General features: G+C 52.4%; 1 protein-coding gene across 2 annotated transcripts; it reads left to right on the top strand.

Annotated features, from left to right (window-relative positions):
• The first annotated feature begins 1533 nt into the window (after positions 1–1533).
• DVL3 (dishevelled segment polarity protein 3) lies at positions 1534–17504 on the top strand. 2 transcript variants are annotated; one of them, XM_027957789.3, is made up of 16 exons: positions 1534–1963; positions 7286–7355; positions 7854–7975; positions 8095–8204; positions 8397–8532; positions 8708–8801; positions 9016–9085; positions 9684–9823; positions 9990–10066; positions 10175–10242; positions 10397–10546; positions 11143–11274; positions 11460–11627; positions 14272–14487; positions 14575–14985; positions 15827–17504. In XM_027957789.3, exons 1-16 carry the CDS (start codon positions 1803–1805, stop codon positions 15856–15858), a joined length of 2157 nt encoding a protein of 718 aa, XP_027813590.1. In that variant the 5' UTR covers positions 1534–1802; the 3' UTR covers positions 15859–17504. The 2 variants fall into 2 exon arrangements, with proteins under 2 accessions (XP_027813590.1, XP_014948009.2); XM_015092523.4 differs by having other exon boundaries at positions 14575–17504.
• Positions 17505–18117: the final 613 nt, after the last annotated feature.

The raw sequence follows: 18117 nt of genomic DNA, 5'->3' as shown, positions 1-18117 counted from the left end.
GAGGAGGGAAATGAAACAGGACTGCTGTTAAAGATTTTCTTGATATTTGTCTATGCATGCATATTAGTTTGATAAAAATTTAAAGGGAAGGTGTGAAATGAAAATATATTCAGTGCATGAGCAGGGGCTAACAAGTAGGTTGAACAGATTTAAGTCAAAACTTTATAGACAGGATACAATGAAAAAAAGGCTGTAGAGGTAGGTAGAGGTTAGATTATGCAGAGCTTTGAATATCATGCTATGGATATTTGAAAGTACTGCAAAATGTGGAGAGGTTTCTAAGCTGAAGAGGTATCTGAAAGGTCCTTAATCTTGAAATGCTTATTTGGCAACAATATACAAAATGGAGTGGGAGGAGCCCACACTTGTTACTGTGGCCTAAAAGGACCTATGTGGTCTGGTCCTAGCCTACCTGACACTCATCTACCACCATCATTGTAGTCACAACGACCTTCTTTTTGTTCTTCAAAATTGGCAAGTTTATTCTTGCCTTAGCCCTTATACTTGTCTGTACCTCTGCCTAGAATGCTCTTCCTTCAAGACCAGACCATATAGATGCTTCCTCACTAGTTCTAGGTCTTCAGGCAAATGGAAGAGCCCTTCTCTGACTTCCCATATTACTCTTTCCCCTGTTACTATCACATCACTCTGTTTTACTCTTTTTCATAGCATTTGCCACTCTGAACTTATTTATTTACAAGCCTGTATGTTGCTACAGTCCATGGGGTTACAAAAAGTTAGACACCACTGAGCAACTGAACACTGTGCCTCCTTCCAAATGAGTGAAGAGCCTAAGAACAGCCTTATCGGCCTTGTTTTGCTCTTTCATGCAGTATGCCTTGCACATAGTAGGCACTCAGTATTTATTAAACAAGCTACCTAAAGCTTAGGCATGAGGAGATCTGTTAGAAACGATTATACTCAGCCCTGGCTTGAGACTTCATGTCCCAGTCAGGCAGACATCTTCATACTTAAGCTCATTCTGCATTCAGTCCATTGATTAAATCACTACTTCACACTTAGGTACTGAGGTTACAAGAAGGAATCAGAACTCGATCCTGTTCTGTCCTTAAGCAGTTGTCAGGTAGACTGAATGACAGCAGCTATGCTTCTCAGCAGACCCTAAAAGGCCAGGTCGATGAGGCTGTATCCTCCAGAGATACTTGGTCAGAACCCCTTCTCTGGGAAGCAAAGCAACCCCTACATTAATGCCTCCCCAGCTGCAGAGGAGCAGCCGATCCCCTTGGGTCCAGAGCCAGGGCCTTGAAAAGTCCGGGAACCCGGCCATCCTGGAGAGATCTATCCATCCAGCCCCTGGGGGCGTAGGCGACCACCGCCACGCTCCCCCCGGTCCTGGGACCAGAGCGCAGGAGCCGAGCACCGCCTGGTGGGTGGGCGGGGTGTCCGCGAGTCCGGCGGAGAGCCAGGCCATCTGCCGCGAGGCCAGAGCGGCTCGGCGGCGGCCGGGGGCGGGGCCGCGCCGGGGCGGGGCGCGCCGGGGTCGGGGGCGGGGAGTGGACCGGGCCGCGGCCCAGCGCCGGGAGGGCCGCGGCCACCGGAAGAGTCGCCGAAGTCGGCCGAGCCGGGAGAGTGGGGAGCGGAAGCGGCGGCCGCGACCGCGGCAGGCGGCGCTGGGACCCGGGAGCGGCTGGAGAACAAGGGAGCTGGCGCCGCGGCCGGCCGCGGAGCTGGGCTGAGCCGCTGGGCCGCGCCGAGCGCCGCTGCCGCCGCCGCCGCCCGAGAGGCCCGGCCCGGCCTCCCGAGCAGGCAGCGCGGGGGCCGCCGGGCCCGAGGCCGGAGCCATGGGCGAGACCAAGATCATCTACCACCTGGACGGGCAGGAGACGCCGTACCTGGTGAAGCTGCCCCTGCCCGCCGAGCGCGTCACCTTGGCCGACTTTAAGGGCGTTCTGCAACGACCCAGCTATAAGTTCTTCTTCAAGTCTATGGACGACGATTTCGGGTGAGGATGGCTCCGCCTCGCCTCCAGGGGACCCCGGCCACTCCGCTTCTAGGGGCCCACTCGACCAGTTCGGACGCCACCCCACCCCCACCCCCCACGCCTTGCAACGCTGGCTTCTAGCCCTACTCTGGATTCTAGGGGCCACGCGGCCATTCGGCCCCCGTTGGCTTTTTCAGAGGCTGGACTTTCAGCCCCTCTAGGGGCTCCCCTTTCCCCTCTTGTTTGGGACCCTGGCCCCCTGGTTTAAAGGGGACGTTCAACTCCCTAAGAGCAGTCAGTTCCAGCTCAGTCAAGCTCCCTCACCTCCTCAAAAACCAGCGGCCCACACAGACAGACACACCCCCAATTCCCATTCCAGAGTGCAGTCCCCAGCCCTCCTGCCAACTGAGCCACCTTTCTAGCAGAGACTCAGGGTGTTTGGCACTCGGCCTTCTCCTTCTCCATCTTTTCAGCTCCAGAACTCCGAGCCATATTTGGAATATGGAGCATCTAGGGGCTATGCTGTGGGACCTTGAATTGGCTGAGGGTTACTCAGGCTGTAAACTAAGGGCTGCAGCTCTGATGTTTACTTAGCTGTCTCCTCTGTCCCCTGTGGGCCGTTCGGGATGTTGTCAGGGAGCAGGGCGCCTCACCCCCGTGGAGGAGTCCCCGCTAGCCCAGGTGCAGATTCCCTCGCAGAACAGAGGCCTCTTTCCTCCAGATGGTGGCCAAGGAGGAGACCTTGGAAAAGGCCTCAGAGCCTGAATGAGAGGGCTAGGAAGGGTCTCTTGGTGTTCATCCTCCCCCCCTGGCAGAGTCTTCTTCCCCCAGCTGCTGGGCTTTGGACAGGCGGAGTTTGGAAGCAGTGACTTCCCCTTTAAGAGGGGATGGAATGTTGGAGAAGGAAGGTTCTGTAGCAGCTGGCCTGGGAGGGGGAGCCTGGCTGATCCCCTCATCCTCCCCTCCAACTCCCAGGGGACTGGGGAGGGGGAGGCCCTCACATTAGCCTGCCCCGCAGTAACTGGGCACTGGGCCTGAAGGCCTGCGGGGAAGGCCTTCCTGGGCCCTACAGGCCTAAAGGCTGCCTCTCCAGCCGTAGCCTGAGGCCTACAGTGCTCTTCAGAGCCGAGGCCCAGATCTGAGTAAGGGGAGACATTCTTCTCCCTGGTGTTCATCACTCTGGCTTCTCTCCAAGGCCCCTAGCCCTCCTGGCTCTGGGATGCTAGCACCTTCTCTGTCTTCTGCCTGGCATGTTTTCGTGTCACCTTTCCCCCTGGAACTCAGGGTTTGATGATCCCATGAGCTCATATGTGTGAAAGTGCTTTATAAGGTGGGAAGTACTATGCAGCTTCTAACTGTCCTTGATTGTTGCTGTTCCTGCCTTGGGGTGGAGTACTCCTGGTGTAGTAATGATTGCCTGGCTTCAGTCCAGAGACAGACACCCCCGATTGGAAGATGGTGAAGAAGGATCCATCTGCAAGGGGTGGGAGTGGTGGGGGGACTTGGGGAGATGCCTTGGTCTGGTAAGGGAAGAGTGGAGTTAGAAGAGACCAAGATACTGCCTTAGGGTATGGGATAGGGGAAAATCAGCTGGAGTCCAGTGGGGCCAGCCTGGGGCCAAGTGCCTTAAGGGACTAGGTTAGGCCTGTGTCTCTACCCTCTATTCATCCCAGAATCCACTAGGCCGAGCGCCCCCACCTCCTAAACCTAGACCTCTGTGGGCCACCTCCCACTGTCCTCAGGCTGCTGTCAAGCCAGGCCTAACTGAAGTCATAGAGGGCCCCCATTACAGCTACGCGCTGTTGACTTAATATCTTTGAGTCCACTGTCAGTCCACTCACTCTTAGTTTGACCCAATCAATAATATGGAACTACAGGTCTGATTTTCTATGTATATTTCTTTCTAAACTATGTTTAAAAATATTTAACTCTTGAGTTAAACATTCATTCAGATACTCCTGAAACCATCTTGCATTCATTAGTGGTACTTGAACTTGAACCATCTTTTGTAAAATATTAGAGTAGGCCATTTTAGCAGTGTTGAGAACAGTGGTAAAAATGAAGTAGAGGAGATTGATCTTGTTTATCCCCAGAAGGATTAATGATAAGGAGACCTGGTAGGGCTATCTTGTCACAGATAACTAATAGCTGATGAATGTATATATCTATATTTCATTTATTAAACTCTTTTTATGGTGCTTATAGTGTGCAGACACTGATCTAAATGACTTTCAAATCTTTACTCATTCAGATCCTCTTAACAGTCCTGTGGAACAGGTAGTAATATCTTCAGTTTATAGATGAGGAAACTAGAGCACAGAAAACTTCAGTAACTTCCTTATCCAAGGTCACACAGCTAGTAAGTGGCAGAGCTTATTAGGAACCTGGCTCCAAAGTCAAGGCATTAATCACACAACTGTAGGTATTATTATCACCATCACTTAACAAATACATCCTCTCTGAGGGAGATGCTGAGCCTTGGCAAGCTGCGGAGGTGACAGGGCTGCCCCCTATCCTAGCCGCATGGTAAGGGGTCAGGCAGGGCCCCGTGACCCCTGCTGACAGATGGGGAAGCGGGTCAGGGAAGGAAGGTCTGGTGTGCAAGGTCTGAGAACTCCCAACCCCCATCTGGTCTCCAGAAATATTTGTCAAGCTCAGGGTAGGCCCGGTCCTCTTAAATTATTTGAGATATGGAAATAAACATTAAACATTTTCAGCACTGAGGAGATGGTGGATGGGAGAACAAGCTACTAGAGGGGCCGTGAGCTGTGGGAGGAACAGCACGGGCCGCTAAGCGTGTTGCTCCCGGTGCCACATCCCACATTGGCCTGGCTCTGGGCCTTCTACCTGGGGTACTTCTCTTCCCTGATCTTCTCCAGGTCCAAATTCTTTCTTCTGGGTTGTACTTTTGAAAGTTATGGCACTTATTCCTGTTTATTCTTACACCTACCCTGGTCGTAGCCAGGAGCCTACACTCAGTAATACTCAGCAGATGTCTGTCCAGGAAATACATCTGCTGCCCTTACAGCTCCGATCGCTTCCATTGCAGCATACGCACATGAACTGTGTGCATTGGTCAGTTCCTCCAAGAACAGGGCAGGCTCCAGGTCTGATGCTTCTTGAGCACCATGCAGTGGCGAGCACAAAACTTAAAGCCCACTGGGCTCTCAGCAAAGGCTTTTTACTTGATTGAACAATGAGTGATAAGCAGATTTGTTTGGTCCCTGCCCTTAGAAACTTACATCTAGTTAGAAAGAGAGTATGGATCCTGCAAAAAATTGACAAAGTTAATAACTAGGTTTTAGTGTATGTCTGGCCTATGTCAGGCATTTACAAATCTCACTTACCAGGATGAGAAAAGGCTTGGAAAAGTTAAGAAAATTCTCTAAGAGAGGAGGGCTAATAAGTGGCAGAACTGGAATTTGAACCCAGATTTGTCTGATTCCACTTGGTATGTATGTGTTTGTGAGTGTATAAGTGCTGTGGAACCCTGAGCCATTCAGCTCCATGGTGAGAGGGGGAGGCCTGTCTGAAGTCCCTCAAGGCTGCTGAAGATCAGCTGATCATTGTGAGTCAGCAGAGCCTTGGTGACCTGTCGGTGACCCCCACAAAGAGAGGAAACATCTGTAGTGTGGAGCTGTGTGGTGGGGCCTCCAGTGGGAGGGGGTGGTGGGGACCCAACAGCAGTTTCCCACCACAGGGGTGCTGAGACCCTCTCCAGAGAAGGTCACAGTCCTTGCCCCATGGCCCACATACCTCCTTTCAATTTGAGCCCCAATTCCCATGGGGGCTACAAGCTTGGGGTCCCCTGCGATCAGACTGGCTAGTGGGTCTGAGCTGTCTGTGTCTCTGTTTTCTAGTCTGTTCTGTCTCCAGGCTTTCTGTGGTGCGCCTGCGCAGGATGATTTGAGCTGCTTTCTTGGGGTCGCTGTGGGGTTGAGGAGTCAGAGCTGAATGGGAGGGAGGAGGGTATGCTCAGCCTTTGAACTTGGCTGTGAGTCCAGGAATGTGAGCATCACTAGGAGCCAAGCACGTCCCTAGCTCTGGGCAGGAGCTGCTTTAAGAACACGGGAGGACTGGGCTTCCCAGCCTCCTTCCTGTCTTCCCTCTCTACTTGGAGATCCAGGCACATGTCCTCCTCTTGCCCTGGATCACAGCTTTCTAGTTCTGAGCTCCTGAGATGTCTGATGCAGTCTGGCAGGGGGTGGAGGGGAGGGGGGTGTCAAGCTTTTCTGTTCCCTTTCCTAGCCCCGAACTATAGTTATAATCTGACTTCTTGCCTCACTGATGCACCAGGCCAAACTGCACACCTGAGACTGTATGCTACCTGCCTCACCTATACCCCGCATCACTGTCTCCCACAACCCCACCCTCCACACAGACCCACATCACCTCCATCACTGTATGGGAAATAATGTGAAATACCCTGGGAAGAATATAGGCTTTGGAGTCAGATGAGCTTAGAGTGGAATTCCAGCCCTGACATCTAGCTCTGTAACCTTGAACAAGTTTCTGATTTTATTTCCTTATTAATAAAATCAAGATCATATTGTCTATACAGTGAGGCTGATGTGAAGATTATACATTCTAACTGTAGGGGGATAAGATGGTATAATAGGTAAGAATAAAGGCTTTGGAATCAGGCTGACCAGGATTCAAATTCTAGCTCTTCATTTATTAGTTGTGTGACTGTAGGTGGATTTCTAAACCTGCTGAGCCTTGGCTTCCCCATCTGTATCTATTTTACAGCTTTGCTGAGAATATTAAATGAAGAAATACTAGTAAACTGCTTAGCTCAGTGCTTGACTCATAGTACATGCTCAGTAAATGAAGGGAGTTGTTACCAGTGTCATAGTGGCAGTGGGGGATGTTTGGTAAATGCCTTCTCCCCTTCTCTTTTCTAATTTCCTTCAATTCCTCATCCACACCTCCCAGAAGAATGTCAGGATTCCCAGCTGAGAAGAGGACAGTGATAAGGGTGTGTTTTTTCCTAGTTTAGGTTCAGAGGGAAAGATAAAATCTAGCACAGGAGAGCCATGTTGGGGGATGAGTACCGCTCTTGAGATTCTAGGGGTGACTGCGCTCAATGGGGACAGTGATTTATCAGGTGTAATTTGCAGTCACTCGATGGCCAGGAGAATGCCCCAGGAAGGCAGCTGGCCCGGGCATGGCTGGTGTCCTGGTGGTGATAAAGATCTGTTCCTGGGTTACTGCCCCCGCTCCCATTTGAACAGGCTTATGCTGGTGGTTTGATTCCCAGTTCAGGGTAGAGGAGCCCCTGAGAGTTGGGGGTTGTATTTCCCACCCCGGAAAGCTCAGTCTGACGCCCTCCTTTCCCTGCAGAGTGGTGAAGGAGGAGATCTCGGACGACAATGCCAAGCTGCCCTGCTTCAATGGCCGGGTGGTGTCCTGGGTAAGGAGCTCGCCTCAACCCTCTCTCCACCTGCATTCCTGCAGTGAGCTGGATGGAGGAAAGGCATTGCTGAGACCGTGGTTTGATTCTTCAGTATCTGAATCTTCCTTGAGTTTTCTAACTGAACTCTCTCACTCCAGATCATGTTATAGCCTTGGTGAAAAGTGAGAGTGGTGGGAAGTGGGGAAAGGGACAGAAGTACACACTGGAGACAAAAAACGTCTCCTCTGTCCTTTGTGGCACTGGTCAGGTTTCCTTCTGTCACGTGCCGACCTCTACCTTGGACCTCTGACCCTTGTTCTCCGCTCCCATTCCATTTCCCCAGCCCATGCCTTTCAGCCTCCTCGTCGTCTCAGCTGACCTTGCACAGTCCCGTCTCTTCTCCCCCCATGGCCCCTGCTTCATTCTCCCCAAGTCTTCATGCCCTGCCAGAAGCCAGCTAGCCCCTTTTCCCTGGGGCCTCTGTGCCCCAGTACCCAAGCATCTTCTCCCCATCAGCTGGTGTCGGCTGAAGGCTCACACCCAGAACCAGCGCCCTTCTGTGCTGACAGCCCGGCAGAACTGCCACCGCCCATGGAGCGCACAGGAGGCATCGGCGACTCCCGGCCCCCATCCTTCCAGTGAGTGTGACCGGAGGGTGGGGAGAGCCCCTAGGGGGAGGGCTGCCTCAGCTCAGCTTGGCTGGGGGAGAGGGCCCCCAGCCTGCGCCCTCCCCCACCAAGTCCTCTCTTCCCTACAGCCCTCACGCTGGTGGGGGCAGCCAGGAGAACTTGGACAACGACACAGAGACAGACTCCTTGGTGTCTGCCCAGCGAGAGCGGCCACGCCGGAGGGATGGCCCAGAGCACAGTGCGTCCTCCCTGAACCCACACCTTCCCCACCCCCAGCATCTCTCCCTGCCCCTTCCACCCAGCTACCCAACTCTCTGCCTTCCTTCCTGAGCTCTGGATAGGCCTGGCCCCAGTACAGCCCCTGGCTCGTCCTTGCCTCCTTCTCTCCTTCATCAAGCACTGTGAGCCCAGCTGCCTCCGTCCCCTGCAGCAACCCGGCTGAATGGAACTGCCAAGGGGGAACGGCGACGAGAGCCAGGGGGTTATGACAGCTCCTCCACCCTGATGAGCAGCGAGTTGGAGACCACCAGCTTCTTTGATTCAGATGAGGATGATTCCACCAGCAGGTGGGGCTTTGGTTTCCTGGGTACTGTGGGACAGGTGACCCATAGGAGCCCTGACCCCTGAGGATGCTGGGCCTCTGGGCAGGATGTGGGCTTTGTGGTGGGGACCCGGGCCCTGCGATGCCTCTTTGGGATAGGGCTGGGCCAGCCTGGTGGGGAACGACTGTGGGCCCCACAGGTTCAGCAGCTCCACAGAGCAGAGCAGCGCCTCACGCCTGATGAGAAGACACAAGCGGCGGCGGCGGAAGCAGAAGGTTTCCCGGATTGAGCGGGTATGGGGCCAAGACGCTGGGGTGGGTGGAGCAGACGGAGCCCCCCTGCCCCCAGCAAGACGAGAGTTTGTCTTCCTTCGATCCCTCCCCTTGGGTCAGGGTATAGCATCCTAGAGGGGAGGTGGTGCTGAGGGCTAGCCTTGAGGAAGAGCTCGGTGGGAGCAGTGAGTTCCTGCCACCCCTGCCTGCTGCTCAGGGCCTCTGTCTATTCCAGTCTTCATCCTTCAGCAGCATCACGGACTCCACCATGTCACTCAACATCATCACCGTCACTCTCAACATGGGTGAGTCTCGTGAAATGACACTTTCCAGCGCCTGCTACGTGCCACACCGGGAGTGCAGAGAGATACACGATATGTTCCCTTCCCTCAAGGAGCTCTTTTTCATAAGCATAAACTGCTACATACACTGATCCATTCAGTATCTCATGATCAGAGCTATGACAGAGATAAGCACTATGGAAGCAGAGAATGGCACCCAGGATGGCTTCCTAAACTGATTCTGATGCTTCCCCACTTTCCGATTTCCATCCCTTACATTCTTGGTCTCTGATTTCTGCCCTAGGTGTTCTTCTTTAGGAGGTAGCAGGATGTAGTGAAAGAGCCCCAACTTTGGAATTTAAATCTGAGTTTGAACCCTAACTCTGCCACTTCATGGCTCAAATTCTCTGCACCTCATTTGTCTTCTCTGTAAAACAGGATTGAGTTCCTACCTCGTAGCCAACAAGGATTAAGTGAAAGTATGTTTGAGTATGCAGAATACAGTGCCTGATTCAAGTTCAATAAATGTTAGTTCTTGTCCCTTTCTACCCTTTTCTAATGAAGGGCTTAGAATCTGGGTAGGAACGTTGTTCCTGTCTCAAGTTCTTATTACTCCCTGTAGAAAAGTATAACTTCTTGGGCATCTCCATTGTGGGCCAAAGCAACGAGCGTGGTGATGGAGGCATCTACATTGGCTCCATCATGAAGGGTGGGGCCGTGGCTGCTGATGGACGCATTGAGCCAGGAGACATGCTGTTACAGGTACCATTGCCCACCCTGGGTGGTGGTATGGATGGAGACGGGGAAATGTCCACACCCTCTGTATCCTGCTTCTTGGTATGGGGAAGACCCCCTAGCCCACCAAACTTAGCTTCCCTACCATCTCCCCAACACAGCTGCGTATTCCACTCCTGGTCCTTTTTCCCAGGTAAACGAGATCAACTTTGAGAACATGAGTAACGATGACGCGGTCCGAGTACTTCGGGAAATTGTACACAAACCAGGGTATGGATGGCATTGGGAAGGAGAGGGCAGGTATTTCTGACTAACAGGGAAGGGGCTTGGTTTGGCCTCCACACATCCTGCCCTCACTAGGGACACCCTTGCTTTCAGGCCCATCACCTTGACTGTAGCCAAGTGCTGGGACCCAAGTCCACGTGGGTGCTTCACACTGCCCAGGAGTAAGTGGATGGGAGACTGGGCCCTAAAGCTGGTGCTTAGCATATGTGAGCCCAGTCTCTCCTTCCTTCTGTGTTACCCTGAACCTCACACCTACCCTACTGGGCCAGGCAGTGGGCAGGGCAGGTAGTCCCTGACTCCTCATCCTCCCCGCAGGTGAGCCCATCCGACCCATTGACCCCGCGGCCTGGGTCTCCCACACTGCAGCCATGACCGGCACCTTCCCTGCCTACGGCATGAGCCCCTCCCTGAGCACCATCACCTCCACCAGCTCCTCCATCACCAGCTCCATCCCTGACACAGAGCGTGAGTGTCCAACCCTGACCCCTGGGTCCAGCACATAGGACCAGCTGGAAGGGACTGCTGAAGGCCCACCTGGAGACTCTTGCTTGAGCATCCGAGGGAGCTGGAGAGGAGAGTCGGTCTGTTCCAGCCACCTCACTCTGCAGTTTCCCTCAGTGGACACTGACCCTCACCAAACCATTTGCTTCTGAACCTGTACTGAGCACCCAGTAAGCCTCAGTTTCCTCTTGTAAAATGGGACTGATGATATGCACTTTACCAGGCTTCTAGGGTTTAATGAGAGGATACAAGTAAAACATCAAGCACAGTGTGTGGCATAAAGTAAGCGCTCAGTAAATGACTGCCTTTCTATTATCACAGCATACATTGTACACTGGGCTAAGCACCTTCATTTATATTATTTAATTCTCTCTTCAAATATCCTTGTAAAATAGATATTAAAGTCCCTATTTTTACAGAAGGGGAAACTGAGTGTCCCAAATGTTGGTAATTTGCCTGACATTGGTCCATGTTATTAGGCAGTAGAGCTGGAATGCAAACTCCTGTGTACTTGACTCCATGGCCCCTTTCTGCCTCACCATTTTACCTCCCACCCCCAGGCCTAGACGACTTCCACCTGTCCATCCACAGTGACATGGCTGCCATAGTAAAAGCCATGGCCTCCCCTGAATCCGGGCTAGAGGTCCGTGACCGAATGTGGCTCAAGATTACCATCCCCAACGCTTTCATCGGTGAGAGGGCCCCATGGTGGGATGAAGGATGGGGTGGAAAGTGGTGGGGCAGGGCAGGCCAGGACCCAAGAACTCCCTTGGGCCACCCCTTGGAGTTGGAATCAGCACCAGCCTCATGGCTCCTGTGAGGTCAGAAGAGCCCAGGTCTGGTGGGCCTCCCAATCAAGTGGCAGCCTTGCCCTCAGGCTCGGATGTGGTGGACTGGCTGTACCACAACGTGGAAGGCTTCACTGACCGGCGAGAGGCCCGCAAGTATGCCAGCAACCTGCTGAAAGCCGGCTTCATCCGCCACACTGTCAACAAGATCACCTTCTCCGAGCAGTGTTACTACATCTTCGGCGACCTCTGTGGCAGTACGTGCCTCCCCAGCCTCCTTGCCCTGTCTCCTGGTTGAAAGTGGGAGTGGCCTGGGTGGATGTGGCAGCAGACTCTAGGGAACCCAGATTAGGGGGCAGTAGAGCTGGGGGAGCCTCAAGACCTGACAGTTCTGTGTGGTCGAGGCAGAGCCCACACCAGTTCTTAGGCAGAGCCCACACCAGTTCCTCTTCACTTCCCTGCCCAGCCCCCTTGGGGCTGGTGTTTTCTGAGTGCCTGCTCTGTGCCTGGCACCATGCTGGTTGTTTCTAAAGCATCATCTCACTCTCACTCAATCCTCACAACCTCCCTAAAGCCCTTGAGGAGATGATTCTGTTTTCATATGAGGAAACTGAGACTTATATAAGTTAAGTAGTCTACTCCAGGTTTCACAGCTGGAAGCAGAGAAGCGAGACCTTGAGTCTAGGTCTTTCTGGCTCCAGAGCCTTTGTTCTTCCCACCACATCAGGGCTGTCCTAGGTATACAGTGCTGCAGAAACATTGCCCCAACAAGGCCAGTCAGAGTTCCTAGCCTTGATTCCTGCTCACCCTCACAGCAGATTCCACTAAGACAGAAACGAGCTGGCCAGAGGCCTCAAGTCCCCAGCCTCCTCAGAAGCTATGCCTTCAGCTCCCCTGAAGCTATGCTTCACACTGAAGCTGGAAAATCTGTGACAGGGCCAGCCTGTAGAGGACTCTGCAAGCTGTATCAAGGGATCTGGACTTGATCGTGAGACAGTACAAAGCCAGTGAGGGTTCTTAAGCAGAAGTCTGCAGGGAAGCCCCATTCTCCAGAGCCAGTAGACAGCCCTTGGAGAAGGGAGTCCTCAAAACAGGACAGCAAGGCTCAGGACTGGGAGCTGAAGCCCAGCCTCAGAAGCCAGTTCTGCCTCTGCTTCAGCTTAGGTTCAAGGCACTAGAAAGGCTGTTCTTGTGGAGTACAAGTCCCTGCATGGAGGGGAGTGTCCCTGGGCCTCAGCAGCTCCAGCATGGCCCCATGGAGGAGGAGTAATAGATACATAAGGCTTTGGAATTAGACAGTTCTGAGTTCAGATTTTAGCTCCACCCTTACTATGTGAACATGAGTAAGTGACATACCCTCTCAGTGCCTCAATTTCTTGATCTGTAAAATGGAGTTAATAGTAAAACCTATCTTATAGGTTTGTTTTGAGAATGATATAAGCTTAATGTATATAATGCTTTTAGCACCATGTTTGGCCCACAGTAATTGCTCTAAAAGAAAAAGCTTACCCATTTATCATATATTTAATTGATTCTAAGAAGAACATTTTTTCACATTTCAATATCTGAAATTGGAGTGCATCTTATAATCAGTGACTCCTTAGACTCAATCAAATATAATTATTATTATCATTATTTAGGAGAAGGCAGCCCTGGCCCCAAACCTTCAGAGGCACATAAAGCTTCTCAGGATAGGTGTGGCTTTTGCTCAGAGATACTGTGAGATACTGTCCATCCCAAGGGCATTCTGGTCTTCTACCCATGGACCAAGTCACCAGAAGCCGAGCTCAGGGAGATGCTGGCAGAACAGGCCTTTCCCTTTGTACTGGCTGAGGTCTACTCAGCTGGGAATATTACAAGCTCAAAGGGAAGAGCTGGGGACTTGGGTAGCCCAGGAGCACACAGTCACTGCCCATGGGATGACAGCCTAGTGGCTGAAGTAGTCACCAAGTCAGCTGCCTGCTTCCTACCACCACCACCACTCATGCTAGCTTCTGGCCTTGACCATGGATGGTTTGGCTGGTAGACTTCATCGGCTGCCTTGGCTGCCTCAGCTCCCTCTCCTGACTCCTCCTCCCATATAAGTTTGGGTCAGCTCCCTTAAGGGCTGGGATCAAAGGGCTCAGCCTGGATCCAACAACTGGCCCCTAGGGCAACTGCAGCTCTCAGAGCTCTGGAACCTGGTACAGATGGGGTGTGATCTTAGTCCTAAGTGAGTGAGGAGGGCAAAATTTCACCTAAATTTCCCCAAACTACTCCTTTCTTCTTACTAATGCCCTCATCTGGAAAGGTAAAGTTAGCAACTCTGAGCTTCTACAGTTCGGGTTGACCTCTTCTGGCTGGTCATTTAACCTCTCTGGACTTCACTGTCCTCATCTGGAAAAAAAAAAATGTGACTAAACATACCTTCCTCATAGGGTTGTGATAACACTTGCATGAGATGAAGTGCTTCGTATTGTGCCTGATGAAGGGCAGGTGTGCAACACCTGGTGGCTATCTGGTATTTCAGCCTCCCATACTCCGCTCCCTACCGTTTACCCTCTAAGCGAACTGAGGAGAAAATTGCCAAATAAGAATTTTGCCCCTTCTTCCAGCCCACTGAGGAAGCAGGAGAAACTGGGCATCTGACCATCTGAAGTGGTGACTTGGGACCTTCCAAGGGACGGTTTTCTATGGGCCTGTCTCTGCAGGGTCTCCCTTCCTACCACCTCTGGAGGGTGGCAGAGGGGGTCTGAAGGAGTGAGCGATCTCTGGCCTATCTCTCTTCCCATTCTGGCAGCCACTGCTGTCGCTGTCTTCCCAAGCACATCCGCCTGACCTAGGCTGGGGATCTCTCTGCTGACTAAGGGTGCGAAGGCAGGGGACAGACCCGGCTCATGCGTCCTCGGCTTCCCTCCACAGACATGGCCAACCTCTCCCTCCATGATCACGACGGTTCCAGCGGCGCCTCCGACCAGGACACGTTGGCCCCTCTGCCGCACCCAGGGGCCGCCCCTTGGCCCATGGCTTTCCCTTACCAGTACCCACCGCCTCCACACCCCTACAATCCTCACCCAGGCTTCCCAGAGCTGGGGTACAGCTATGGTGGGGGCAGCGCCAGCAGTCAGCACAGTGAAGGTAATGAGGAGAGGGCCACGGGCGAGCCCCAGGCTTCCTCCACAAGCTCTGAGTGTCTCCCATCTCGTCCCTGCCTGTCCCCTGCAGGCAGCCGGAGCAGTGGCTCTAATCGTAGTGGCAGCGACCGGCGGAAGGAGAAGGACCCTAAGGCCGGGGACTCGAAGTCGGGCGGCAGTGGCAGCGAATCGGACCACACGACCCGCAGCAGCCTGCGGGGGCCGCGGGAGCGGGCGCCCAGCGAGCGCTCGGGTCCTGCCGCCAGCGAGCATAGCCACCGCAGCCACCACTCGCTGGCCAGCAGCCTGCGCAGCCATCACACGCACCCAAGCTACGGCCCCCCTGGGGTGCCCCCTCTCTACGGGCCCCCCATGTTGATGATGCCCCCACCGCCCGCGGCCATGGGGCCCCCGGGAGCCCCTCCGGGCCGCGACCTGGCCTCCGTGCCCCCCGAACTGACCGCCAGCAGACAGTCCTTCCGCATGGCCATGGGAAACCCCAGTGAGTTCTTTGTGGATGTGATGTGAGCAGGGCCCCTCCCCCACTACCATCCTACCCCGCCCCAGGCTGGCTGCGTTCCTCTCTCCGTCCGTCTTTTTTATTTTGTCTGGTACCTGAAAGGGAAATAAATGGAACTAAATCCAGGCGCGCTAACTGCTCGCTGGGTGCAGCGAGGGTGGGGTGCACCCACTGATCGGCAATGCAGCCCTTAACCTGCCACCGGCCCCAGCTTGTCCCTCTGCCCACTAACTGCTGTGCAGGACTTCCCAGGATCATTCATGTCCCTGGGACCCAAATGGCTAGTGCTGCTCCTTACCCTCCCCCAACCCCGTACACACATATTTCAAGAATTGACCCCAGAAGTGCCCTTGAAGACCTGCATACCCGTCATCCCTGCCTCCCCTCTCCCAGTTCCTTTTCTCCATTCATTTAGCGGCATCATCCCTCTATTAATCTTGCATGCATGATTCTTGACTTTTTCCCTTAATACTGACACCAAAAAAGACTTGCTTCATCTGCCCCTCCTCCTAACTGTCCCCACCTACTGCCTCAGCCCTGCACCCTAGAGCTGCAGTCCCCTCCAATAACCATGCATACTAACCCTGCCTGCACGCAACCTTAGCAGAAGCCCAGAGGGCCCCCTCAGTTGCTTGAGCTGCTAGCAGATCCCAGGGAACATCTCTGCTCTGCACCCAAACCTACACCCACCCCATGCCTGCCCCATGTGCTGACTCCTTCAGACCCCTAACCCTGCTAATCAGCAGGCTCATCTCACCTCTGGGCTGAAACATTTCTTTTCTTTTCTTTTTTCCTCTCCCAATTTTTCCTGGGCCTGGAGCAGCCAAGAATTTCGGGCTGTTTGACTTTCTGTGAGTCCCCAGCGAGAGGAGGCCCAGCCTCTGAGGAGACCAGGAACCTTGCTTCAGCAGCCCCTCAGGGCTTTCCAAGGATATTTAGCCCCCATACCCACACTTCAACAAACATGTCAAGTCACTAGACTTCTGAGAATCACCCCAGCCTCTCACCCACCTACGAGAGCCTCTGTTCCCCTTTCCCCAGAGAGTTCTCTGCTCTCTCATTCCCTCTCTCCCTTTTTCTCCCTCTCTGTCTGTCTGTCTGTCTGTCTCTCTTTCTTTCTCTCTCACACACACACACGTGCCTATGCAAGTTCACTTAAGCCTCAGGGCTGGTCCCTGACCAGAGGGCTGGACCCTCTCTCCCAGTCCTCTCCCAGGTTGTGGGGCTGGTCCCCTGACTTTTCTCTCTTCATAGCCCTCACACCTCCCACACATGTGCCCATCATCTTCCTATCTGAATAAAGCCCATAAGCTGGACTCAGCACAAGATACCCCAGGCAACTAACAGTGTTTTCACAGTCATCATGATAACTCAGAGCAAGGTTGGGCAGGAGGACTTCTGGGATTTCAGATAGAGTACCAGGTTTTGTGGGGTGATTTTTTTTCCTTAACCATATTCTCCCATTTAAACAAATCACAGCTTTCTCTATGAGCCTCTTCTATAAATTCTGGCTCACCTAGGCTTCCATATTTTTAGACCTGGGGTATCAAGAGTAAGATGAAGTCCTAAGCTCCCAAGTTTTGGTGTAAACCAGGGTAGGGGTATTTTGGCATTCATTCATTTAACACATATTCCTGGGATCGGGGGTGGGGGGGTGGTGCCTAAGGGCTGTGTTAGAAGTGTAACTCAGTCTTGTCTTCCTTCTGGGAGCTCTAGGTTTGCTCCCAGCCCAGATCATGGTTGCCTCTAGCCACTACTATGGGGCTGCCTCCTGTACTTCTCTTCCTCCTCTGGTTTCGCCATCTCTGACTCTCTTGAGGATTCTTCCACTATTGCTCATGCCTTAAGGGTCCCTGTATTCCATCATTGGTCCACTTCTCTTTCCTCTCTATTTACTTCCAAAATAGAATCATCCATCCTGATGTCAATTGCCATTGATATGCTGGTGATTCCCCAATATATATCTCCATCCCTAACTGCCCTTTATCTTTAGATCGGTATTTTTATCACCTGCTGGATATCTCCTTGGACATGTCCAGATAGGCTCAACTTTTTCCCTCCATACCGCCAAGTATGTTCCTCCTGAATTCCAATCCTGGTTACATTCATCACTCTTAATAGGCTCACCAGCTAGAAACATTTATGGGCTTAAATTCCTTCCCATATTTTACTAGTCAGTATATCATATCCATTCCACTCCAAGTTTTCTTGAATTTGGTCCTTCCTCTCCCCTCTGCCTCTACTCTAGTTCACAGGAGCTTGGGATTTGGAGTCAGGTTATTCTGGGTTTGAATCCCAACTCTACTACTTTTTGGTTGTGTGATAAGAGAGTTATTTAATCTCTCTGAGCCTCAGTTTTCTCATATGTAAAATGATAATAATACCTACCTCACAGGGTTGTTGTGAGGATTTAAATTAGATATTGTACGAAAAGTGCCTAGCACAGTGCCTGGCACACAGTAGAATAGGTGCTCAATAAATGGTAGCTATTATTATTACTACTACTACTATTATTATTATCATTATTATTTACTCTAAATTGGTAGGGGGGTACGGTAAATATTGAGACTTCCCTGGTGGTTCAGACAGTAAAGCATCTGCCTACAATGCAGGAGACCCAGGTTCAATCCCTGGGTTGGGAAGATCTCCTGGAGAAGGAAATGGCAACCCACTCCAGTATTCTTGCCTGGAAAATCCCATGGACGGAGGAGACTGTTAGGCTACAGTCTATGAGGTCGCAAAGAGTCAGACACGACTGAGTGACTTCACTTTCTTTCACTTTCTTTAGGGTAGGTGTTGAGGACAAAGCTCCTAGAAAGGTAGGAGTAAGCCTTGAGTGCTGGTTCAAGAATTAGACGAGCCTGTATTCAGTCGCTTCATGGCTTAAGACTGTGACCCTGATCTGTAGGAGGTCAGATTTTCATCCTGCCATATTCTGGTTTCTATCAGGAGAATTCTAGGAATAGTAGGATTTGCAACTAGGTTTGCCCTTTCTTGCCCTTGCTTCCTCTCATGATGGGCTCGGCCCTGCCTAGGGAAGGCAACATGGTATATCTCCCTACAGAAAGAGAAGAGCCAACAGATGTTCTTCAGGTCCTGCAAGAGCCAGGCAGA

Source organism: Ovis aries, chromosome 1 (assembly GCF_016772045.2).
Source record: "Ovis aries strain OAR_USU_Benz2616 breed Rambouillet chromosome 1, ARS-UI_Ramb_v3.0, whole genome shotgun sequence".
Lineage (NCBI taxonomy): Eukaryota > Metazoa > Chordata > Mammalia > Artiodactyla > Bovidae > Ovis > Ovis aries.
The sequence above is the reverse complement of the archived record's forward strand: the minus strand, read 5'-3'. Positions and strand labels throughout refer to the sequence as shown.